This window comes from Salvelinus namaycush, chromosome 32, assembly GCF_016432855.1.
Source record: "Salvelinus namaycush isolate Seneca chromosome 32, SaNama_1.0, whole genome shotgun sequence".
Taxonomy (NCBI): Eukaryota; Metazoa; Chordata; class Actinopteri; order Salmoniformes; family Salmonidae; genus Salvelinus; species Salvelinus namaycush.
The window spans coordinates 37,129,063-37,156,368 of NC_052338.1; the positions used below are offsets into that span (position 1 = coordinate 37,129,063).

General features: G+C 41.1%; 1 protein-coding gene across 1 annotated transcript in view; it reads right to left on the reverse strand.

Moving 5' to 3' along the window:
- laptm4b (lysosomal protein transmembrane 4 beta) overlaps positions 1 to 12,920 on the reverse strand; it is a gene marked incomplete at its 3' end in the record, with an annotated part of 34,778 nt that extends 21,858 nt beyond the window's left edge. Inside the window, exons 1-2 of the mRNA XM_038971957.1 lie at positions 12,667 to 12,920; positions 2,368 to 2,485 (exon numbers count right to left, since the gene is read on the reverse strand). Coding sequence (XP_038827885.1) covers positions 2,368 to 2,485; positions 12,667 to 12,759 — 211 coding nt within the window. The remainder of the gene's footprint in view (positions 1 to 2,367; positions 2,486 to 12,666) is intronic.
- Positions 12,921 to 27,306: the final 14,386 nt, after the last annotated feature.

Genomic DNA, 27,306 nt, shown 5'->3' on the forward strand with positions numbered 1-27,306 from the left:
AATAAGAAGACTTACTAGCATCATCCATGACATCATCCCAGTAATAAGAAGACTTACTAGCATCATCCATGACATCATCCCAGTAATAAGAAGACTTACTAGCATCATCCATGACATCATCCCAGTAATAAGAAGACTTACTAGCATCATCCATGACATCATCCCAGTAATAAGAAGACTTACTAGCATCATCCATGACATCATCCCAGTAATAAGAAGACTTACTAGCATCATCCATGACATCATCCCAGTAATAAGAAGACTTACTAGCATCATCCATGACATCATCCCAGTAATAAGAAGACTTACTAGCATCATCCATGACATCATCCCAGTAATAAGAAGACTTACTAGCATCATCCATGACATCATCCCAGTAATAAGAAGACTTACTAGCATCATCCATGACATCATCCCAGTAATAAGAAGACTTACTAGCATCATCCATGACATCATCCCAGTAATAAGAAGACTTACTAGCATCATCCATGACATCATCCCAGTAATAAGAAGACTTACTAGCATCATCCATGACATCATCCCAGTAATAAGAAGACTTACTAGCATCATCCATGACATCATCCCAGTAATAAGAAGACTTACTAGCATCATCCATGACATCATCCCAGTAATAAGAAGACTTACTAGCATCATCCATGACATCATCCCAGTAATAAGAAGACTTACTAGCATCATCCATGACATCATCCCAGTAATAAGAAGACTTACTAGCATCATCCATGACATCATCCCAGTAATAAGAAGACTTACTAGCATCATCCATGACATCATCCCAGTAATAAGAAGACTTACTAGCATCATCCATGACATCATCCCAGTAATAAGAAGACTTACTAGCATCATCCATGACATCATCCCAGTAATAAGAAGACTTACTAGCATCATCCATGACATCATCCCAGTAATAAGAAGACTTACTGGCATCATCCATGACATCATCCCAGTAATAAGAAGACTTACTAGCATCATCCATGACATCATCCCAGTAATAAGAAGACTTACTAGCATCATCCATGACATCATCCCAGTAATAAGAAGACTTACTAGCATCATCCATGACATCATCCCAGTAATAAGAAGACTTACTGGCATCATCCATGACATCATCCCAGTAATAAGAAGACTTACTAGCATCATCCATGACATCATCCCGGTAATAAGAAGAGTTACTAGCATCATCCATGACATCATCCCAGTAATAAGAAGAGTTACTGGCATCATCCATGACATCATCCCAGTAATAAGAAGACTTACTAGCATCATCCATGACATCATCCCAGTAATAAGAAGACTTACTAGCATCATCCATGACATCATCCCAGTAATAAGAAGACTTACTAGCATCATCCATGACATCATCCCAGTAATAAGAAGACTTACTAGCATCATCCATGACATCATCCCAGTAATAAGAAGACTTACTAGCATCATCCATGACATCATCCCAGTAATAAGAAGACTTACTAGCATCATCCATGACATCATCCCAGTAATAAGAAGACTTACTAGCATCATCCATGACATCATCCCAGTAATAAGAAGACTTACTAGCATCATCCATGACATCATCCCAGTAATAAGAAGACTTACTAGCATCATCCATGACATCATCCCAGTAATAAGAAGACTTACTAGCATCATCCATGACATCATCCCAGTAATAAGAAGACTTACTGGCATCATCCATGACATCATCCCAGTAATAAGAAGACTTACTAGCATCATCCATGACATCATCCCAGTAATAAGAAGACTTACTAGCATCATCCATGACATCATCCCAGTAATAAGAAGACTTACTAGCATCATCCATGACATCATCCCAGTAATAAGAAGACTTACTGGCATCATCCATGACATCATCCCAGTAATAAGAAGACTTACTAGCATCATCCATGACATCATCCCAGTAATAAGAAGAGTTACTAGCATCATCCATGACATCATCCCAGTAATAAGAAGAGTTACTGGCATCATCCATGACATCATCCCAGTAATAAGAAGACTTACTAGCATCATCCATGACATCATCCCAGTAATAAGAAGACTTACTAGCATCATCCATGACATCATCCCAGTAATAAGAAGACTTACTAGCATCATCCATGACATCATCCCAGTAATAAGAAGACTTACTGGCATCATCCATGACATCATCCCAGTAATAAGAAGACTTACTAGCATCATCCATGACATCATCCCAGTAATAAGAAGACTTACTAGCATCATCCATGACATCATCCCAGTAATAAGAAGAGTTACTGGCATCATCCATGACATCATCCCAGTAATAAGAAGACTTACTAGCATCATCCATGACATCATCCCAGTAATAAGAAGACTTACTAGCATCATCCATGACATCAAAGTCTGATCCCAGCTCAGCGTTGGTAAGGTGGTAGCGGTACTGGATCGGGTTGCTAAGGGCCGATAGGAGGATGAGGAGAACCACTGCATTGATGAGCTGGAGGAGAGGAACATCATTTAGAGTAGCTGGATTATTGTTTTAGGACCCAATACTTTACCGAAGCCTGAGAACGATTGTCTTCAGTAGATTAACAGTTCTCCAGTAAACTGCCACCACGCAGGCAACTGACAAAATAAAAGAAACACCCAACACAAAGTGTGTTAATAGGACGTTGACTGACCACGGACCGCCCAGAACAGCTTCAATGAGCCTCGGCATAGATTCTACAAGTGTCTGGAACTCTATTGGAGGGATACGACACCATTCTTCTATTGGAGGGATACGACACCATTCTTCTATTGGAGGGATGAGACACCGTTCTATTGGAGGGATACGACACCATTCTTCTATTGGAGGGATGAGACACCGTTCTTCTATTGGAGGGATGAGACACCGTTCTTCTATTGGAGGGATACGACACCATTCTTCTATTGGAGGGATGAGACACCGTTCTTCTATTGGAGGGATACGACACCATTCTTCTATTGGAGGGATACGACACCATTCTTCTATTGGAGGGATGAGACACCGTTCTTCTATTGGAGGGATACGACACCATTCTTCTATTGGAGGGATGAGACACCGTTCTTCTATTGGAGGGATGAGACACCGTTCTTCTATTGGAGGGATGAGACACCATTCTTCTATTGGAGGGATGAGACACCGTTCTTCTATTGGAGGGATGAGACACCGTTCTTCTATTGGAGGGATACGACACCATTCTTCTATTGGAGGGATACGACACCATTCTTCTATTGGAGGGATACGACACCATTCTTCTATTGGAGGGATACGACACCATTCTTCTATTGGAGGGATGAGACACCGTTCTTCTATTGGAGGGATGAGACACCGTTCTTCTATTGGAGGGATGAGACACCGTTCTTCTATTGGAGGGATGAGACACCGTTCTTCTATTGGAGGGATGAGACACCGTTCTTCTATTGGAGGGATGAGACACCGTTCTTCTATTGGAGGGATGAGACACCGTTCTTCTATTGGAGGGATGAGACACCGTTCTTCTATTGGAGGGATGAGACACCGTTCTTCTATTGGAGGGATGAGACACCATTCTTCTATTGGAGGGATGAGACACCGTTCTTCTATTGGAGGGATGAGACACCGTTCTTCTATTGGAGGGATGAGACACCGTTCTTCTATTGGAGGGATGAGACACCGTTCTTCTATTGGAGGGATACGACACCATTCTTCTATTGGAGGGATGAGACACCGTTCTTCTATTGGAGGGATGAGACACCGTTCTTCTATTGGAGGGATGAGACACCGTTCTTCTATTGGAGGGATACGACACCATTCTTCTATTGGAGGGATGAGACACCGTTCTTCCACAATAAATTCCATTATTTGGTGTTATGTTGATGATGGTGGAAAACGATGTCTCAGGCGCCGCTCCAGAATCTCCCAGAAGTGTTAAATTTGGTTGAGATCTGGTGACAAACAGACGCACATAAACACTTTTTCTTATATCCTCGTGGGGACCAAAAATGTATTTCCATTCAAAATCCTATTTTCCCAAACCCTCACCCAAGCCCTAAACCTAACCTCTACGCTTAAAATAACCAAATACTTATTTTCCACCATAATTTGCAAATAAATTCATTAAAAATCCTACAACGTGATTTTCTGGATTTCTTTTTCTCATTTTGTCTGTCATAGTTGAAGTGTACCTATGATGAAAATTACAGGCCTCTCTCATCTTTTTAAGTGGGAGAACTTGCACAATTGGTGGCTGACTAAATACTTTTTTGCCCCACTGTACTCAGACCCTCGATATTAGACCCTCTATATACTCAGACCCTCCATATTAGACCCTCTATATACTCAGACCCTCCATATTAGACCCTCTATATACTCAGACCCTCCATATTAGACCCTCTATATACTCAGACCCTCCATATTAGACCCTCCATATACTCAGACCCTCCATATTAGACCCTCTATATACTCAGACCCTCCATATTAGACCCTCTATATACTCAGACCCTCCATATTAGACACTCTATATACTCAGACCCTCCATATTAGACCCTCTATAACCTCAGACCCTCCATATTAGACCCTCTATAACCTCACACCCTCCATATTAGACCCTCTATAACCTCACACCCTCCATACTAGACCCTCTATAACCTCACACCCTCCATACTAGACCCTCTATAGCCTCACACCCTCCATATTAGACCCTCTATAACCTCACACCCTCCATATTACACCCTCTATAACCTCACACCCTCCATACTAGACCCTCTATAACCTCACACCCTCCATACTAGACCCTCTATAACCTCACACCCTCCATACTAGACCCTCTATAACCTCACACCCTCCATACTAGACCCTCTATATACTCAGACCCTCCATATTAGACCCTCTATAACCTCACACCCTCCATACTAGACCCTCTATAACCTCACACCCTCCATACTAGACCCTCTATAGCCTCACACCCTCCATATTAGACCCTCTATAACCTCACACCCTCCATATTACACCCTCTATAACCTCACACCCTCCATACTAGACCCTCTATAACCTCACACCCTCCATACTAGACCCTCTATAACCTCACACCCTCCATACTAGACCCTCTATAACCTCACACCCTCCATACTAGACCCTCCATATTAGACCCTCTATATACTCAGACCCTCCATATTAGACCCTCTATATACTCAGACCCTCCATATTAGACCCTCCATATACTCAGACCTTCTATATTAGACCCTCCATATACTCAGATCCTCCATAGACCCCCTATATCCTCAGACCCTCTATATCCCTAGACTCTATATCCCTATACCCTCTATACCCTCAGACCTCTATATTGGACCCTCTATACCCTCAGATCTCTATATTAGACCCTCTATATCCTCAGACCCTCTATACCCTCAGATCTCTATATTAGACCCTCTATATCCTCAGACCCTCTATATCCTCAGACCCTCTATACCCTCAGATCTCTATATTAGACCCTCTATATCCTCAGACCCTCTATACCCTCAGATCTCTATATTAGACCCTCTATATCCTCATACCTCTATTTTAGACCCTCTATACCCTCAGACCTCTATATTAGACCCTCTATATCCTCAGATCTCTATATTAGACCCTCTATACCCTCAGATCTCTATATTAGACCCTATATATCCTCAGATCTCTAGATTAGACCCTCTATATCCTCAGATCTCTATATTAGACCCTCTATATCCTCAGATCTCTATATTAGACCCTATATATCCTCAGATCTCTATATTAGACCCTCTATATCCTCAGACCCTCTATACCCTCAGATCTCTATATTAGACCCTCTATATCCTCAGACCCTCTATATCCTCAGACCCTCTATACCCTCAGATCTCTATATTAGACCCTCTATATCCTCATACCTCTATATTAGACCCTCTATATCCTCAGATCTCTATATTAGACCCTCTATATCCTCAGATCTCTATATTAGACCCTCTATATCCTCAGACCTCTATATTAGACCCTCTATATCATCAGATCTCTATATTAGACCCTCTATATCCTCATACCTCTATATTAGACCCTCTATATCCCAAGACCTCTATATGAGACCCTTTATATCATCAGACCCTCTATTTCAGACACTACATCCTCAGACCCTCTATATCATCAGACCCTCTATTTCAGACACTACATCCTCAGACCCTCTATATCATCAGACCCTCTATTTCAGACACTACATCCTCAGACCCGCTTTAACCTCAGACCCTCTATTTCAGACTACATCCTCAGACCCGCTTTAACCTCAGACCCTCTATTTCAGACACTATATCCTCAGACCCTCTATTTCAGACTACATCCTCAGACCCGCTTTAACCTCAGACCCTCTATTTCAGACTACATCCTCAGACCCTCTATTTCAGACTACATCCTCAGACCCGCTTTAACCTCAGACCCTCTATTTCAAACACTACATCCTCAGACCCGCTATAACCTCAGACCCGCTATAACCTCAGACCCGCTATAACCTCACACCCTCTATTTCAGACTACATCCTCAGACCCTCTTTAACCTCAGACCCTCTATTTCAGACACTATATCCTCAGACCCGCTATAACCTCAGACCCTCTTTAACCTCAGACCCTCTTTAACCTCAGACCCTCTAGATGTTTTATTGTCAGACTCTATATCCTCAGACCCTCTACAGTACCAGTCAAAGTTTGGGCACACCCACTCATTCAAGAGTTTCTATTTATTTTATTTTTTCTACATTGTAGAATAATAGTGAAGACATCAAAACTATGAAATAACATATGGAGACATGTAGCAACCAAAAAGTGTTAAACAAATCAAAATATTTAATATTTGAGATTCTTCAAAGTAGACACCTTTTGCCTTGATGACAGCTTTGCACGCTCTTGGCATTCTCTCAACCAGCTTCACCTGGAATGATTTTCCAACAGTCTTGAAGGAGTTCCTACATATGCTGAGCACTTGTTGGCTGCTTTTCCTTCACTTTGCAGTCCAACTCATCCCAAACCATCTCAATTGGGTTGAGGTCGGGGGATTGTGGAGGCCAGGTCATCTGATGCAGCACTCCATCACTCTCCTTCTTGGTCAAATAGCCCTTACACAGCCCGGAGGTGTGTTGGGTCATTGTCCTGTTGAAAAACAAATGATAATCCCACTAAGTGCAAACCAGATGTGATGGCGTATCGCTGCAGAATGCTGTGGTAGCCATGCTGGTTAAGTGTGCCTTGAATTCAAAATAAATCACTGACTGTGTCACCAGCAAAGGACAACAACCACCCGAGCCACGGCCTGTTCACTCTGCTATCATCCAGAAGGCGAGGTCAGTACAGGTGCGTCAAAGCTGGGACTGAGAGACTGAAAAACAGCTTCTATCTCAAGGCCATCAGACTGTTAAATAGCCATCACTAGCCGGCTACCACCCGGTTACTCAACCCTGCACATTAGAAGTCTCTGCCCCATGTACATAGACATGGAATCACTGGTCGCATTAATAATGTTTACATACTGCTTTACTCATTTCATATGTATATACTGTATTCTATTTACTGTATTTTAGTGAATAACCCTCCGACTTTGCATGTTCTAATATTTATATATTTCTTAATTCCATTCCTGTACTTTCAGATGTGTGTATTGTTGTGAATTGTTAGATATTACTGCACTGTTGGAGCTAGGAACACAAGCATTTAGTTAGATACTACTGCACTGTTGGAGCTAGGAACACAAGCATTTAGTTAGATACTACTGCACTGTTGGAGCTAGGAACACAAGCATTTAGTTAGATACTACTGCACTGTTGGAGCTAGGAACACAAGCATTTAGTTAGATACTACTGCACTGTTGGAGCTAGGAACACAAGCATTTAGTTAGATACTACTGCACTGTTGGAGCTGGGAACACAAGCATTTAGTTAGATACTACTGCACTGTTGGAGCTAGGAACACAAGCATTTAGTTAGATACTACTGCACTGTTGGAGCTGGGAACACAAGCATTTAGTTAGATACTACTGCACTGTTGGAGCTAGGAACACAAGCATTTAGTTAGATACTACTGCACTGTTGGAGCTAGGAACACAAGCATTTAGTTAGATACTACTGCACTGTTGGAGCTAGGAACACAAGCATTTAGTTAGATACTACTGCACTGTTGGAGCTAGGAACACAAGCATTTCGCTACACCCGCAATAACATCTACAAAATATGTGACCAATAAAATTTGATTTGACATGTCCATATGTTCCAGACCAATCCTTCACATGTCCATATGTTCCAGACCAATCCTTCACATGTTCATATGTTCCAGACCAATTCTTCACATACCTTATAAAAGGCTTCTCAGATGTAACGCTCTGTTTGTAGCTGGGTGAGATCAAAATGGAATTATGTTCTGAGTCCCAGAGTGGAGCCATATGCTTTATAACCATTCTATGTTCTGAGTCCCAGAGTGGAGCCATATGCTTTATAACCATTCTATGTTCTGAGTCCCAGAGTGGAGCCATATGCTTTATAACTGTGCTGACAAACTGCCTGGGAGCTCCTCAGTGGTGAAACTCCTCCTCCTTCAATCAGTGGTGAACCAGGTGGAACAAATCTTCCAGGCAATCTGGGCGTGCCAGCACCTGGCTCTGCTGTTGTCTTTAGACCGCAGTGAAAGGAGCATTTATAACACCACAAGACCAAGGAAACTTCATCTTTGTGATCAAGGTGACTGTGCAAGTCCAAGCCCTCTACAAAACTGTGAAAGACAGCCGGTAAGCGCCATATTGGCCATGTTTGGTTAGACTGACTTAAGCAGTGCACTGCTAATGATACTCTGGAAAACACAGACTCTTAACTCTTAACTTTGATAGGACTTTTGCAGTGGTATTTATAACTTCAAATGTTGTTTGTGGGGTATAAAGGAAAAGTAAGAAGAGCCAAATTCATTGTTGATAAAGAACTTGTTTGAAATGGTTAAAAGTAATTTAAACTTTGTAGAAATCTTAGTAAACCAAGTTCTTAATTCAGTAACAAATGTATAGTCTAAAAAATCTTTGGCTAAAAAATGTAAGATTTGTCTGCTTAAAACTACTGATTAGAAAATAAATGTAATTTTTTACTACTAAAAATATTTTGAATGTATTTGGCTAAAATGCAAATTTAGATAAATATACTGATTCTGCTCATTTGATTAAAATGGTGGGTTTCTATTTTTGGAAAACATTTGCTTAAAAGTGGAAACCTTGTATTTCATAATGGCAGAAATGTGTTTATCTGGGTGAATGTGGATAATTTTGTGTATTTAATTAGGCTGTCAACTCAAATAATAACTTGTATTTGTCATCTTTTCTTTTTTGAGGTTTTTCACCTGTTTACTGCCAACCAAAGAATGGTAAATAAAAGACAAACAACTGATTTCATGGCTGTTTATTGAGTGAAATCCAGTTAAAATCTTCATGTGGAGGGACTGTCCTTTTCAAGTGGGGAATTGCACAAGAAAGAGGTCAAAACTTGACAATAACCATTCTATGTTCTGAGTCCCAGAGTGGAGCCATATGCTTTATAACCATTCTATGTACGTCCATAACAGAGATCTCGTGTTTATTGACAGTGGGTGTGGCAGGTTACATATTGTTCATCATTTGGGATGGTTGTCTTTAAGGTACAACCGTTAAAATCACAGAGGATAAGTGTTATGAAGGCAGTCAAGCACCCAAGTTTACACATACACCTTAGCCAAATACATTTAAACTCTGTTTTTCACAATTCCTCACATTTATTCCTAGTAAAAATTCCCCGTCTTAGGTCAGTTAGGATCACCACTTTATTTTAAGAATGTGAAATGTCAGAATAATAGTAGAGAGAATGATTTAGTTCAGCTTTTATTCTTTCATCACATTCCCAGTGGGTCAGAAGTTTACATACACTCAATTAGTATTAGGTAGCATTGCCTTTAAATTGTTTAACTTGGGTCAAACGTTACGGGTAGTATTTTCCACCATAATTTGCAAATAAATTCATAAAAAATCCTACAATGTGATTTTCTGGATTTTTCTTTCTCATTTTGTCTGTCATAGTTGAAGTGTACCTATGATGAAAATTACAGGCCTCTCTCATCTTTTTAAGTGGGAGAACTTGCACAATTGGTGGCTGACTAAATACTTTTTTGCCCCACTGTATAACTATACATCTTCTTGAGTTTAATTTTGGAGATACTAACTTGTTAAACAACTTCTTCCGTGGTGCCCCAAATCCTAATGAGTTAATTGTTACATGATTCATTTAATCGAGTAACAATTAAACAGTTAGTGGATTAAATAAATAAATCAGATGAATGAAAGTCAAGTGACGACAACATGCTTCAATGTGCCACTTCACAGTGCTGTGGCATGACAGGAAAATGATATAGGTTCAGCTTGTGATGTTAAATTCAGTGGTGGAAAAAGTACCCAATTGTCATACTTGAATAAAAGTAAAAAATACCATAATAGAAAATGACTCAAGTAAAAGTTTTTAATTTACAGAAAGCCATGGGCACACTCCAACATTCAGATATAATTTACAAACTAAGCATGTGTGTTTAGTGAGTCCGCCAGATCAGAGGCAGTAGGGAAGACCAGGGATGTTAGGTTGATAAGTGGTTGAATTTGACTATTTTCCTGTCCTGCTAAGCATTCAAAACATAACGAGTACTTTTGGGTATCAAGGAAAATGTATGGAGTAAAAAGTACAATCTTTTCTTAAGGAATGTGGTGAAGTAAAAATAGTCAGAAATATAAATAGTAAAGTACAGATACCCCAAAAAACGACTTAAGTAGTACTTTAAAATGGCCTCCCGAGTGGCGCAGTGGTCAAAGGTACTGCATCGCAGTTCCACTATAGATTCTGGGTTCGAGTCCAGGCTCTGTTGCAGCCGGGCCGTGACCGGGAGTCCCGTGGGGCAGCGCACAATTGGCCCAGCATCGTCCAGGTTAGGCAGGGTTTGGCCGGCAGGGATATCCTGGTCTCATCGCGCACTAGCAACTCCTGTGGCGGGCCGGCACAGTGCACGCTGACACGGTCGCCAGGTGTACAGTGTTTCCTCTGACACATTGGTGCGACTGGTTTCCGGGTTAAGTGGGCATTGTGTCAAGAACCAGTGAGGCTTGGTTGGGTCGTGTTTCAGAGGACGCATGGCTCACGACCTTCGCCTCTCCCGAATTCGTATGGGAGTTGCAGCGATGAGACAAGACTGTAACTACCAATTGGATATAACGAAATTGGGGAGAAAAAGGGGTTAAAAAAAAGTTGTACTTTAAAGTATTTTTATTTAAGTACTTTACATCATTGGTTAAATTGCAGTGGCAGATGCTACGATTTCAAAACGATTTGGAGCATAGTTCAAATAAAAATATAATAAAATTTAATTGAATCAAATTTTAAAAATGTATGCGCATACTAATGGGGTAATTAGAAAAATAAAATCGCAACTATGTTTAGAAGTGGGGGATACAATTATTATATTTATTTACCCAGTCAGATAAAACACTCCAAACAGCGTCCACATGGTCCTAAAGCACACTGCGGCTTCGTTTTGTATCACCTTCCAATGATAAAATAGGGACATGTCCCTGTCCCAAGTGAAAGTTGCGCCTCTGGTGAGATATAAGATATGTGCCGTGAGAAGAGGGTCAAATGCATGTCTCACGGTCAATGCTTGAGAGTTGGCAGCTCTGCAGACTGAAACTGCTGAACGGTTCCATGTAGAACTGAAAGTAGGCTCGTCCCACTGGGCACAAGACGTCAGTTCAACTTGGAGTTTTAACAAATTTGGTTGAGTTGTAAACTAACGTTATATTTTAGGTTAAAAGTTGTGTGGGAAAAAAGGCGAAATGTCCTTATGTTGATTACTTTTTGTAAATCCAATCAGTTTTCCACGTTGATTCAACGTCATCACATTGATTGTTTGTTGTTGTTGAAATGACATGGAAACAACGTTGATTCAATCATGTTTTGCCCAGTGGGACTGCAGTACGTTGTGGTGGCAAAGGGACAGGACAGTGAATTAAAGATCATCTAGAAGATGTCTCCATGTCTTTATCGGATCTGTGTCTTTGGCTTTGTTTGGATGCTTTTTTTCGTACGTTACACCAACAGCAAACTGAGCATGGAGACTGCTTAAATGTTTAACGTTTCTCCACTAGAGTTATTTTTAAGACGTGAGAACAATCGTCTTTCTAAAAACAGCAGTAAACTCCGAAAATAGCTCAAATGATTATTGACATGGAGAAATTACCACCAAAACGTCGACGTCATGGACGCTGCTAAATAAATCATGAAATATTATTACATTCCGTTCCAAAATGGTATCGGTTGATAAAATGTATCAGATTTGGACTGGAACATTCTAGCGGCTAAGTTACTCGGTGTGTAAGTAACTGATACATAACGTAACATACACTATCGCCTTGTAAAGGACATCAGAAAATGAATGGCCAATGATATTACAATGCAGACTGAAGCCCGTGCCAACTACTGCTGAAAAACTTTCAATATGTAGAATTGATTCATTCCTTTTGTCGGGTGTGAGAACACAACACATTCCGTGACATGATTCCCAATAGGCCCGGCCATAGGCGCATTACACAGTAGCCTACTTTTATAGCTTTTATTATAGTAATACAAGTATTTATCCTACCATATACCATATTCCCAGGATAATGGTGCCCGTCCGAACATGACAGCAGAGGGAGCAGCTAGTTGTATACCAGCGGTCCCACGGGGAAATCATCGTTCCGGTTGGACAGGTTATACAAACTATTTCATGTATGTTTCTATGGGTTAATAATATAGGCTTTTCCCCGTTAACCGATTAAGTAAAACGGTGGAGACTTCCTCGTCCTCAGAGCCGCTACATTCGATGACTGATGTCAACAGCTTGAATGCACTGTCCGCAGCCAAGAGCAGCGCGACACATGACCAGGGAGGATTTCAGCTGTGAGATCAGTGTAATAAGGGCGTTCCTGGATGTGGGCATTGAACCGCCCCCTACTGTACTGGAGCGCCCCCGCGCGAGTCCGAGCTTAAACATGGACCAATAGAAACAAGTATAAAGGGGGCTCGTGCACATGCAGGAATTCTCTGAATTGCGAGATGAGAAGGGTCCAGGAATTTAGATTTTAAATTGGACATGTGGCAAAAATTATTATTGATTTGATTTTGGAAAGCATATATCTTACATTTTCATCTGAATTTAGAATTTACTAAAGGGCCTATATCTTTTTATTTATTTTACTTTTGGGGGTTCAAATCACAGACAGGCAATAATGTTAAAAATAAAGTACATATGTAAAGAAACTAAAAACAAGAGGAATATTAAATAAGCATTATTTGTCCCCTCCCTCTTAGTAAGTGTGACCAATCTTGCTCTCTCCAGCCCTTCCTCCTCACTCCCCCCCACAGGCTCATGTTGTGGCTATACAGAGCATTCGGAAAGTATTCAGACCCCTTGACTTTTTCCATATTTTGTTATGTTACAGCCTCATTATAAAATGGATTAAATAGTTTCCCCCCCTCATCAATCTACACACAATAGCCCACAATGACAAAGCAAAACAAGTTTAGACATTTTTGCAAATGTATTAAAAATAAAAAACTGAAACACCTTATAATTATTCAGACCCTTTGATATGAGACTCAAAATTGAGCTCAGGTGCATCCTGTTTCCATTGATCATCCTTGAGATGTTTCTACAACTTTATTGGAGTCCACCTGTGGTAAATTCAATTGATTGGACATGATTTGGAAAGGCACACACCTGTCTATATATGGTCCCACAGTTGACAGCGCATGTCAGAGCAAAAACCAAGCCATGAGGTCGAAGGAACTGTCCGTAGAGCTCCGAGACAGGAATGTGTCGAGGCACAGATCTGGGGAAGGGGACCAAAACATTTATGCAGCATTGAAAGTCCCCGAGAACACAGTGCCCTCCATCATTCTTAAATAGAAGAAGTTTGGAACCACCAAGACTCTTCCTAGAGCTAGCCGTCCGGCCAAATTGAGCAATCGGGGTAGAAGTGCCTTTGTCAGGAAGGTGACCAAGAACCCGATGGTCAATAACTGAGCTCGAGAGTTCTGTGCCAGCCAGAGACTGTACTTGAACCCGATCGAACATCTCTGAAGAGACCTGAAAATAGCTGTGCAGAGACACTCCCCATCCAACCTGGCAGAGCTTGAGAGGATCTGCAGAGAAGATCACGAGAAACTCCCCAAATACAGGTGTGCCAAGCTTGTAGCGTCATACCCAAGAAGACTCGAGGATGTAATCGCTGCCAAAGGTACTTCAACAAAGTACTGAGTAAAGGGTCTGAATACTTATGTAAAATGTGATATTTCAATCTTTTATTATCAAAAATATCTCAAAACCTGTTTTTGCTTGTTCATTATGGGTATTGTGTGTAGATTGATGAGGGGTAAAAAATGTCAATTTTAGAATAAGGCTGTAATCTAACAAAATGTGGGGGGGAAATCAAGCGGTCTGAATACTTTCCGAAGGCACTGTGTCATGACTCTCCAGTGAAGATCCAAAGATCAAGTTACAGTGGATCAACGTCGACAGAACTCTCTCACCCGCAGACGGGAGGAGGGATTGGTGTGGGGGTTTAATGACACCTCACGCCAATCGTAAATTGTACTCAGCAGATGACTCCTTTTCATCTATAGTATTGGTGACTGGAATAATTTTGTGACAGGTGATTTTGCTGCCCAAAAACTCTAAAGTCCTAAAGTGAAACACTGGGACAATAATATCCGAATGTGGGGAATGATGAGAGATGGAATATGTAAAATTAATGTCTATTTTGTGATGTCATAAAAAAATGGTATAAAATTGATAACGAAAATGTTGTACCTTCAAGAGCTTTCACACGGTGTGTGTCAGGTTTACATCCTTTACACATGTAGGAAATATCAATATCACATTTTTGTTAAGATAATGTTATTTTAGTTATTTTCTAACAAGATCATCATTTCAATGTATTTTTTTTACCCCTTTTTCTCCCCAATTTCGTGGTATCCAATTGGTAGTTAGTCTTGTCTCATCGCTGCAACTCCCGTACGGACTCGGGAGAGGTGAAGGTCGAGAGCCGTACGTCCTCCGAAACACAACCCAACCAAGCCGCACTGCTACTTGACGCAATTCCCACTTAACCCGGAAGCCAGTCGCAGACACAAATAAGTAGAAGAGACTTGCTTTGGGAAAGAAACACGAGCAATGGACATTACACCAGGGGAAAGCTATCCTTTGGACTGATGAGTCCAAATGTGAACACGTCATGTCTTTGTGAGACGCAGAGTAGGTGAACGGATAATCTCTGCATGTGTGGTTCCCACCGTGAAGCATGGAGGAGGAGGTGTGATGGTGCTTGCTGGTGACACAGTCTGATTTATTTAGAAATCAAGGCACACTTAACCAGCATGGCTACCACAGCATTCTACAACGATATGCCATCCCATCTGGTTTGTGCTTAGTGGGACTATCATTTGTTTTTCAACAAGACAATGACTCAAAACACAACTCCAGCCTGTGAAAGGGCTATTTGACCAAGAAGGAGAGTGATGGAGTGCTGCATCAGATGACCTGGCCTCCACAAATCACCTGACCTCAACCCAATTGAGATGGTTTGGGATGAGATGGACCGCAGAGTGAAGGAAAAGCAACCAACAAGTGCTCAGCATATGTGGGAACTCTTTCAAGACTGTTGGAAAATAATTCCTCATGAATCTGGTTGAGAGAATGGGTGGCTGGCTACTTTGAAGAATCTAAAATCTAAAATATATTTTGATTTGTTTAATACTTTTTTGGTTGCTACATGATTCCATATGTGTTATTTCATAGTTTTGATGTCTTCACTATTATTCTAAAATGTAGAAAATAGTAAAAAATAATAATAATAAATTGGAATGAATAGGTATGTCCAAACTTTTGACTGGTACTGTATGTGTGAAATTTGTTTGGATTTAGAATGGACCATTACCATGCACCTGTCTCGAAACAGGCAGGGGAACAAAATACATGTCATATATTCACTTAAAATAGGGAATGGAGGACACTTTTCCTTGTGGTTTATTCTCACACCAGCCAGGTAGGCTATACTCCTGTTGTACAGAGAAGCAATGTGCTTAATATTAGGAAAGTTGAGAAATAAATATAGTAGGCCTAGCCTATAGAAAGCTGATCCTCCTCTTTTTAGTAGAGGCCGTCACTCTGTTCTCACGTAATTGCATAGCCTGTTGAAATGTTGCGCCACATGAGCTCATGTGTCACGGATCCCTCTGGAACTTTCACTGCGCACACCTGGCCCTTATTCCCACGGATTGTATTTGTGTATATGTGCCCTATGTTCACCATGGTGCTGTCCATTATTGTTACATTGTCCGTTGGTGCGTGTGAGGACCTGTGCTGTGTGTTTTGGGCTCTCGTGCCCTTGTGGATTGCGCAGATGATTATGGGTCTCGCCCCGTGTGTTAATCATTGTGAAATTTGAGGTACTCCTCGCTCTTTTGTTTTGGGTTTCTACCCTGTGTTTTGTTACGTGTTTGTTTGGTCTTCGTCCCTGTGCCTTTACACGGCACGCTGTAATTTGGGCTTAAGAAAATAAAAAAATATTATGCATTCCTGCACCTGTCTCCCGAATCATTTATACCTGCGTGACATCATGGGCTCTCATGAAGTGTTTGATTAGATTTTCCATTACATTTGCATTGATGTCAGAGTGATTAGAGGGACAATAGAGTGCTGAGAATCAGGCTGTTAGCAAGTTTGGGAGGCTACCAATGACCATCAGCAGCATCAGAGCTTGGAGAAACCTAATCACCGTGACTAAACGGTCACGTGGAATTTGGCTTCCTTCATGACCGCCGGTGGCGGTAATACTGTCACCGCAACAGCCCTAGGAATGAAGATTTTAAATTAGGCCTAATAAATAAAACATGGCTGTCTATGAACAGGGTACGACTGTCTAGGATACAGCTTTTGTCATATTTTACTTTTCGTAGCAGCAGGTTAGGAGAATTCACTTTTTTATATTTTATTTATTTGTAAGCCTCTCACCAGGCTCGAATTTGACTCTCACGATATTAACTTACGTAGAGTATCTCAACAGCATGGGATATTAGGTGAAAAGGACACCTCCAATAAGAATTCCTATTGTAAACTATCTAGGGTGATGACAATAGGGTGTTAACTTCAGATGAAATTATTATGGGTTTCTGTTATTGTATCAGGATAGGCTGTCCCATGCATTAAATTACATTGAAACAGTAAATGACTCCAAGGCAACATACATAAGGTTCAATATGTGTATTATTACATTTTCATAGCACAACATCAAAATAAATAAAAAATTATAAACCCCAATGAGTCGTGCACAACCCATGTCCAAATTATTTAAAAGCTTGCTTAATTAATAACCCGTTTGAGCTATAAAAAATAAAAAAAACGATGACACACATAAAGTCCAGAAGCACCTCACGTTGTGATTACTCACTACTTGTAGATATTCCTTCAGCGAAGTATGGCAGTTCCTTGCAGGTTTCCTCACAAGATCCACAGCAAGCACCGCTATCAATGCAGACAGTACTCCTAACATGCTGACCAGATCGGACACGTCGCGTGCGCAAGCGTCGCAAATTAAATTTAGAAATCCATGTTATTCAATTATTGCGCGCCAACGAGCGTCTTCGACGCCAAGTAGAAGTCGTTCCTATTTCTGACGCAGATCGCGCTGAAAGTCATCTCCTCATTGGTTTATAGAAGCAGGTACCCACGTGCCATCTCCTCATTGGTTATACCCACGTGGGTGATTGAAAGACGAACTTTGTTGCCGTGGTAATACAATGAAAGTTTAGATGCGATCACCATATAAGTTCAAAGATGAAAAAGCCTGGAAGGAGGGGAGATGACTAGAAACAATTCGGTTGGCCGTTTTATGTGTGGATTAATTGTCGGAGTAGAGGTCCTTGTGCATTTCAGGTAAAATAACAACTCAATGTTTATATCCCAGGACAAATTAGCTAGCAACAGTAAGCTAGCTAAATAGAACAAATTAACGTTAGCTAGCAAGTGCAAGCTAGCTAGCTAAATTGCCATACATGTTTAATGCTTTTCGACCTGTCCCCAAATTAATGTAATTGGTTCAGAGTTTGTTTTGATATTTTAACCTGCGTGTTGTCATATATACATATATTCATATACCTAGCTCATATATCAAGCACATATATTAAGCATTATTTAGGAGGCCTTAGGGTTTTAGAGCCTGCTTGTGACCATAGGATTAAAAGCTTACACAACACACCATGACTAAGGCACAAGACTGATGTTGCACAACACAAGGTTCCCCATTGACACAATGGTTCTTCAGTGTCTCAAGGATGCTAACCGCACAAAACAGTTATAGAGCGCCAAAACTAAACCGCCTGACTTAAGTAATTGCTCACATCCCTCTAATCAGGAAACCCCCTAGCCCCAGACAGTAACGGCCAGTTACAGTTCCCCTTATCTCATGACTCCATGACACACAAATATTTCATCATCGCACGAACACACACACCTCACTCCCATCTCTACTGGTCGGGTGCCAAGAGCAGAGGACTCTGCTGTGCACCAATGGGGCTACTGCTATGGCCAGAGCAGACCCGCCTCCAACTCTTCAGGACCAGTCAGAAGACCAACACGAAGAGACTCAACCTACATTGTTACATGTATAAAATCTGCTGTAATCTCTGTTTAGACTACCCTTTTCAGCTGACTCCTTAAGAGCCATATGATTAGGTCCGTGTCACGCTAAACTACCAGACAAGATATCTTTGACTTTAATAAACTGCCTTTTGCTATACTTGATTCCACTCTGTCCAGTGTCCATGATTTGGTCTCACTCTCCAGTAAATGAAACACCAACAAAACTTGGTAGCAGAGGATGGTTTCAACATCTGATTTCGATCTATGACAAGTTGGTGTGAGAGGAGACAAATCATTGAGCGCAAACCAGACGGAAGAGTGACCTGTCACCAGGAGACATCGGCCATTCAACTTGCCTCAGGAAACTGATCAGAGCGCTCGACATAAAAGGTAAGCAGAGCCTGTTAAATCAAAAATCTGCATATTATATTTTAGTCAATTGCCAAATTTTTGATCAGTAGTACTGAGCGTGAGTATGAATTGCTGTTAAATTACTTTTAAGAAATTAAGGCATGGTTAAAAGATATCTTGCATGGAAAATATATTCATATATGTTTAAATTGATGTCTCAATGGAGACTTGTTAACCGAATCTGCATGTAAAATGTCCTATTGATAAGTTGTGTACTATCGAATAGGTCGTGTATGAGGTGTGGTTGAACCGAATCTGCATAGACCTATTACTTAGGCTGTGTCTGAGGTGTGGTTCCAGATGTATTGATGAACCGAATCTGCATGTAAAATGTCCTATTGATAAGTTGTGTACTATCGAATAGGTCTTGTCTGAGGTGTGGTTGCAGGTGTATTGTTAACCGAATCTGCATGTAAAATGTCCTATTGATAAGTTGTGTACTATCGAATAGGTCGTGTATGAGGTGTGGTTAAATGGACTGAATCTGCATGTAAAATGTCCTATTGATAAGTTGTGTACTATCGAATAGGTCGTGCATGAGGTGTAGTCGGGTAGGATTAGTGTAACCAGAATTGACGTTCCGCAGTTTTGTGACTGGGGATGCGTTTGTGTCAAAATCAGAGAAAACATTTGTTGGGGAATAATTGCCATACTATGAATATATAAACGGTGTAATATTGACGGCCGCTGAGCCCAAATACTGCTCATACCAGCCGCCGTGCTGAATACTGACTGGTTACTTTTTCCCTCTTTCTGCTGTTGGTATTTCCCAAAGTGCTAAAATTATTCTGACAATTGTTATAGAACCGCTTGAATTTACTAATATATTGTTCCAAAAGGATATTGCCGAATCATTTTTAGAAAACGCTTATATAAATCACTGAACAGATTCCGATAACACACCCCCGACGATATCACCACATACTCATTAACTCTTTGTGTGCGAGGGTGAAACACAAGAGATAAGTCTGTGTCTGCACCACGAATACATCCCTGGTTTCGACCAAGGACGGGCTAAGTATACAAAGATAGAAATAAACACCACATAGTAAAGGCCTGACTAAACCTAGATAACGCATTATACACATTATCAGGCGAATTAGATAAAATGTCTGCAGCCACCGCGCCCAAACTTAAATTTAATGAGTATTTAGATCAGAGTATGATTGATAGAGCGGGAGGTAAAGAACAGTACAAGAGAGTGAAGAAAGTGTGGGAAGGGGTAAAACTACAATGGACACAAGCAGGCTACTTTAGCGGGGGAACCCCTACAGGGGGGAAACTCCAATCCATGCTGAGAGGGCCAGAGGAAGCAGTGGAGAAAGCAAGAGCAAGTGAGACAGAGAGGAACAAGACACACATGTTTAAGAAATGACTGACTTATTTTGTGACGAATGCAACATTTGTGGCAGCCACAACTCAAAGAAACCATATCAAACACCGATGGGTTCATACCCAGTGCCTAATGCATGTTTTCAGGACATTAGCATAGATTACACCGATATGGGCGCCGATAATGTATCTAAAGGGAAACGCTATCTCTTAGACATGATAGATAGGTTCTCCAAATGGGTAGAGGCAATACCAACAGCAAAAGAGGATGCCAAGTCAGTCATTAAGTGGCTACAAACAGAACTTATACCCAGGTATGGCATCCCACGACAAATCAGATCCGAAAATGGGTCGCACTTCAGTAACAAACACCTGAGACAGGTGGAAGAAAGATTTGGCATAACACACAGATTTGGATCTGTGTACCGCCCCAGTCTCAAGGCCTGGCGGAATGCTCAAATCAGACTTTGAAAGCTAAGATAGCAAAAGTATGTGCAGGTTCGAAGTTGACATGGGTTGAAGCCCTGCCTCTGGCGTTGATGGCCATGAGAGCCTCACCAGGGGCAGGCACCCATCTCTCTCCTCATGAGATAATGACTGGAAGAGTCATGCCTGGTCCACCAAGAGAGGGAGGTCATATGCCCGCTCTTGATGTACAACAAATTGAAATGTCTGATTATGTGAAACTACTGACGGAACTCTCTGCAGCACTCTCTACCCAGGTTCGCAAGGTCCAAGAGGGGGAGCTGCCGGGAGACACGCCACCACTGAAGGTAAAAGTTGGTGACTGGGTGAGGGTTAAAGTCCACAAGAGAAAGTGGCTGGAACCCAGGTGGACTGGACCGTACGAAGTGAAGGAGGTTACTTCACACTCAGTTCAGGTCAAAGGTAAATCAGGCGCACCTTGGCACCACCTCACACATTGCACTCCAGCTCCAATTCCTTCCAGAACACTGACAGAAGTCAGAGCTGATTTGAGCGGCCTAAATTCGATTCCAAATGAAGACACTCCTGACTCAGGTGATGCGGCATTAAACTCCGCCTCCCCTGAAAAAGGAACCTCGCCCAGTTAGAGGGACATTTCTCCCTCCCTGGGCAAGGCTAGGGATATCTGGCCCCTTATTTGTGATATTCCTACTGATATTTGGGGTGTCCCTGGGCACTTTCACATGGTTAATAGAACAACTATAACCGGATCCCCATGGCGCTTTATGATTGTATCCCTATGTACGTATTGTATCAGGCTTTTATGCAAGAAAAAGTAAGGACATGTATATAAATTACATAACCATATATACTTAAGTTACATATTAACCACATACTATAATCTCACATTATTTGTCACGGACACTCTAGTCTAACTAGGTAATAACAGATAAAACAAAAGTTAAAATAAGAAACTAATATGGCTCAAATTGAGAAGGTTGAATAGACTGAGTGGAGAGCTGTGCAGAGAATGGACAGAAGATGGCAGTATTGCAGCACTCAACGGTCTCCCAGCCGACGGGGAGCCTGTTTGAATGCTGGTGACATAGAGAAAAACTTAAAACCAATTCGGAGTAGAGAGAATACATTTAATAACTTATTTAGGTTAAATTTACAGACTAATGTTATTATTGTTAGGGATTGGCTGACATGCGATATAAATTTAGCGAAGTATATGGTAAGTTTACACTTTGGAGTGGAGAAAGTTGAGAAGTTGATTTTACTTATACGATAGTTTTGCTGCTAAACTCAGTTGGAGTAACTAGATGTTTTGCCTAGAGGCATGAATAAGACAGTTATTTTTGGTATTGTATTTGGCTACTAATTTTCTGAGTACGTTGCTAGACACAGGATGATTTGTTTTGTAACGACGTAAAACAACGTCATTAGGTGGAATACACGATTAAGTTACTCGAATGGATTCGGCCATTGTTCAGGTAAATTATTTTCTATACTTCTGGCAGTATGGTTTTGATTAAGAGATGTTGATTGCCGTTGTAAATTCTATCCAAGATCGAACCTTTGTGATAATTTGTGTTTGGTTTATCGAACCCGTACTATTGCCTGTTGCAGTTAGTCAACAATGATTTAGAGTTCGTTGAAAGTTGCTGTGTTCTGAACACAGGTTGAGCGCTAGTAAACGCATATCTTTATTTGAACTATACTAATCTATTTGATAAAATTACTAAACCTGTATATTCAACATTTGATAATGATTGGCAAATCCATATATTTAACCACAACTTTGAATTTAGCATTGGGTATTATAGGAGGAACGGGATACAATTTGTACTTTCCCCACCGGGTGTGGCCGTATTAAATTATGCTAGAGAAAATTGGTTGTGTCATTTAGAGGGAAAATGTGTGCATTATAGCTTTGAGTTACTTTTCAAAAGTTGCTAAAAGTTATTGGTTTTTGTTTAGGTAACACCAGAGAATTCGAACAATAAGTAAACGTATTCTAAACGTGATCTGTTTTCATTATGGTGAACAATGACCGGCCCGCAAACTGGTATGGCTGGCTGGGAATTTTTAAAGGGACAGTACATGTTTATCACAGTTGTGTGAATGAGTTACATGAAACATCGGGGAAATTTAAAACGAATGATTTGAGGGTATTATTATAATTATTAGGTTTTGTTTTTGTGGTAAACGTTTGGGTTAAGGGGTTTCCGTGTTCCGAGAGACAAGATAATATTAGGAGTTTTACTTTCTGAGTTTTATTTAGACAAGGGACTTTTTTAAGATAAAGGGTTCTTTTGGTATGTCTAGATATGGTATGGAACACGAATGAAAGGGGGTGGTGTAACCTTTTGACCTATTTTCATTGCATTTTCCTGTGGTTTGATCACCCACGGGGGGATGTAGTGAGGATAATGAATTTGTGGTCATTTGGGATACTAGTTTTAAGGTAAATTGATTATAATAGAGTTTATAACTCTTGACCATAATTGTAGTTTTAACCACAGAGGAGTCAGGATTCTATTTTTTAAACATTGGCTATGACTGTTTTGAATGGGCTGTTATTGATTTGGTATTATAACAGAAAAATCCCATTTGTCATCGATAATAAATGGGGGAAGATATGATACATTGAGGTTTGAACAGGAGATATTTTAAGCCTATAGGGCAGGAAAATACATAAGCATTTAAATTATTAATGTAAAGAAATAGGTTTCAGTTCTCAGAGGAGTGATCCTGGAGGGAAAGAGAGCTTATTAGTAAAGAAAGGATTTTATATGGTTAGCATTTGTTTTGGCCATTAGAAGATTTTTATTTAAATAGTATTAAAATTGACAGGGGTATATGACATATGTGATGATTTAGGATTATTGATAGGATAGAGATAGGTTTATTAAGGTTATGTAAGGACTTTAGAGATTGACACTATAAGACATGTTGTTATTTTTAAATCCATGATTTCAGATAAAGTCAAAACAGTGAGACACTTAGTTAATATTGCAAAGGAACACATAGTTGTTATTGACTATTATTTAAAAAAGGCAGACAGAGGGGTCTACCCCGCACTGTTGAGACCTTGAAGGTTTGAGAGCAGAGTGGGGAGGGTGGACCAGGAAATGAGCAAGGTAGGCTGTGAAATAAGATAGGAGAGAAAGGGGTTAACATATATAAGCAGCACAGATACATTTTAAAGTAGATAAGTCACTTGACAGATAATTGGTAAAAGATAGATATGAATGGACGCCCAAGCCCAAGGGAGAATTGGACATGTGGAAAATGAAAGGTGCGTTCCTATATTATAATGTAGAACATAAGAATATTTTACTAATCTTACCTAAGTCATTAATTTGAGTAGGTAAGGTTGATACCTGGCCAGAGCCAGATATCAAACGGGGGAGGGGTACATTGTGATCTAGGATAGGATGGGGCCTATTGGATAATAAACTAATTTAAAATTAAAAATTTCTAGCTAACAAATAGGCATAGAAGTTAAATATATAATCAGATAGAACAAATGAGAAACTGTTTGTTAACCAAACCTGTATGTCCAAGATATTATGCATTACAGGTGAATTAAAGGATTCACCCGACCTGGGGGCATATCGCACTTGGAGGGTGAGACACACTGACACTGCCGAATGATCACAGAGTTAAGGAGAAGAACCGTTGCTAATAGAGTTCGGGGATCAACTCCTTAATGAAGAAATCCCTGACCCCGCCCTTTCATCACTGTGTACGTTCATAGAAGTGAAAGTGTTGCTTGATCTCTGGCTGATGATGTGTTCTCTAGGAGAGGGTGGGGCTTTACAGGACTGCTTGTAGTCCTGAGCTGTCTGATTAGGATACGATGGGGATGTTACCATCACAGTACTGCCAGAACCACCACCAGTTCCAACGGACCAGGGTTCAGCCGGCCTCCTCCACCACTTCAAGACCAAGTCCCACGCCATCACCTAAGCTCTCCAATCTGGTACAGGTAATAAATGTAAAAGACATTTCAGATAGTGACCAATTGGGGACTGAAACTGGTTATGAGGGAAGGGAAAATATGTGGTTGGCCTATATGAGATACACAGCCAAAACACTTAATAGAAAAGACTGTGTGATCTGTGGACATGCCAGACCTATTCTGGCTGCTCACCCATTTGCCCTAAGTAATGGGGAAGGTTGGATGTGCATATTGGAAAGTTTAAGCCAAATTCAACCCTGTGTAAAACTCTGAGTCTTGTGTTCCCAGAAGTCCCTCCCCAGAAGGCACCGTGGGGAGTTAAGGCATATGGGGGATATTACAGCTGTAACACTGGTACAGGTAGGGGTATAGACTATGGGAGGCTCCCTACTACTGCCTGCATCACTAATGTCACTATTAACTAGAGGTGTTGCTGATGTATGGTGGATGTGTGGACCTGCCAGGCGGTTGACCCCCATTTTGAAAGGAGATTGTCAGGGCACATGTGATTTGGCCAGTCTGATAACACCATTGCCTATTATTGAGGTTACAGCTAACCAACTTCTGGGAGCTGCACATGACACAGAGGCTCAGGACCAAACCAGGAGACGGCAGAACCGTGACGCTCCTTGGTCCGAGGGTACAGATAACATCCACACCAACCTGTTGGGGGTCCCAATAGGGGTCCCCCACGAATTCCAGGCATTAAACAGAAATGATGGTCTGTGGCATCTGATGCCCATCATTGGCCCAGCTATTGTTGATGCTAAACAAAATGCCTGGATCAATTATATCTACTATAATCAACAATGATTTGTTAACTACACCCACACAGTACTTACGGGGATGGCTGAACAATTGGATGCTACCTCTCAAACCAGTAGACAAAATAGACTAGCACTGGACATGATTCTGGCCAACCAGGGAGGTGTATGTAAAATGTTTGGAGAACAGTGTTGGACGTTTGTCCCTAACAATACTAGTCCGGATGGGAGCATTTCAAAAGATCTGAGTGGGTTGGCAAGGTTATCGGTGGAGATGAAGGGTCTTGCAGGTGTGGAGGAGAGTGGACTGTTCCCCTGGCTGGGTGGTTGGTTTGGTAAGTACACTGCAATGATGATTACTGGATTTCTGACCCTAGTTGTTGTTTTTCTTATGCTCATGTGCTGTGCTGCCTGTATCATACCTTGTTTGAAGAAATCTGTGACAGATGTGGCAAGGGCCTCTGGTATGATGCCGTTGCTTGATGCTCCAGTTGGAGAGGCTGATACGGAATCAAGCTTTCGCAGGAGAGTGGGCTTGACAGAGGAGGACCCTTGGTTTGCTGTAGTTGATGTTGTCGAATGAATAAAAAGTGATGTTTGTCCTCCCTGTTGTGAAGGTTTGAAGTTCCCGGGTGGCGACGAGCCCACCTGGTACAGGTTGTATAGAGGGATGGACCTGAGGGTTTAACATTTTCTCGTTTTTTTTTGGTTACTAATGTGTGATTGGCCACTCCAGGTGTAGCACTTGGAGTGGTCTCCTTTTTGTCCTTGCTCATTTACCTCGCTTCGCTGCAGACTTGAGGGGGCTTCTTGTTTTCGTTATATCCTTATTTTTGTCTCTACTATAGTTTTCACGTCTTAAAAGACGTGAAGAGGGGGACTCAAAAATTTGGTTTCTACCAAATTGTTTGGTTGCTTTTATTTTTCACGTCTAATAGACGTGAAGAGGGGGATTTGTCATATATACATATATTCATATACCTAGCTCATATATCAAGCACATATATTAAGCATTATTTAGGAGGCCTTAGGGTTTTAGAGCCTGCTTGTGACCATAGGATTAAAAGCTTACACAACACACCATGACTAAGGCACAAGACTGATGTTGCACAACACAAGGTTCCCCATTGACACAATGGTTCTTCAGTGTCTCAAGGATGCTAACCGCACAAAACAGTTATAGAGCGCCAAAACTAAACCGCCTGACTTAAGTAATTGCTCACATCCCTCTAATCAGGAAACCCCCTAGCCCCAGACAGTAACGGCCAGTTACAGTTCCCCTTATCTCATGACTCCATGACACACAAATATTTCATCATCGCACGAACACACACACCTCACTCCCATCTCTACTGGTCGGGTGCCAAGAGCAGAGGACTCTGCTGTGCACCAATGGGGCTACTGCTATGGCCAGAGCAGACCCGCCTCCAACTCTTCAGGACCAGTCAGAAGACCAACACGAAGAGACTCAACCTACATTGTTACATGTATAAAATCTGCTGTAATCTCTGTTTAGACTACCCTTTTCAGCTGACTCCTTAAGAGCCATATGATTAGGTCCGTGTCACGCTAAACTACCAGACAAGATATCTTTGACTTTAATAAACTGCCTTTTGCTATACTTGATTCCACTCTGTCCAGTGTCCATGATTTGGTCTCACTCTCCAGTAAATGAAACACCAACAGTGTCGTGATCGC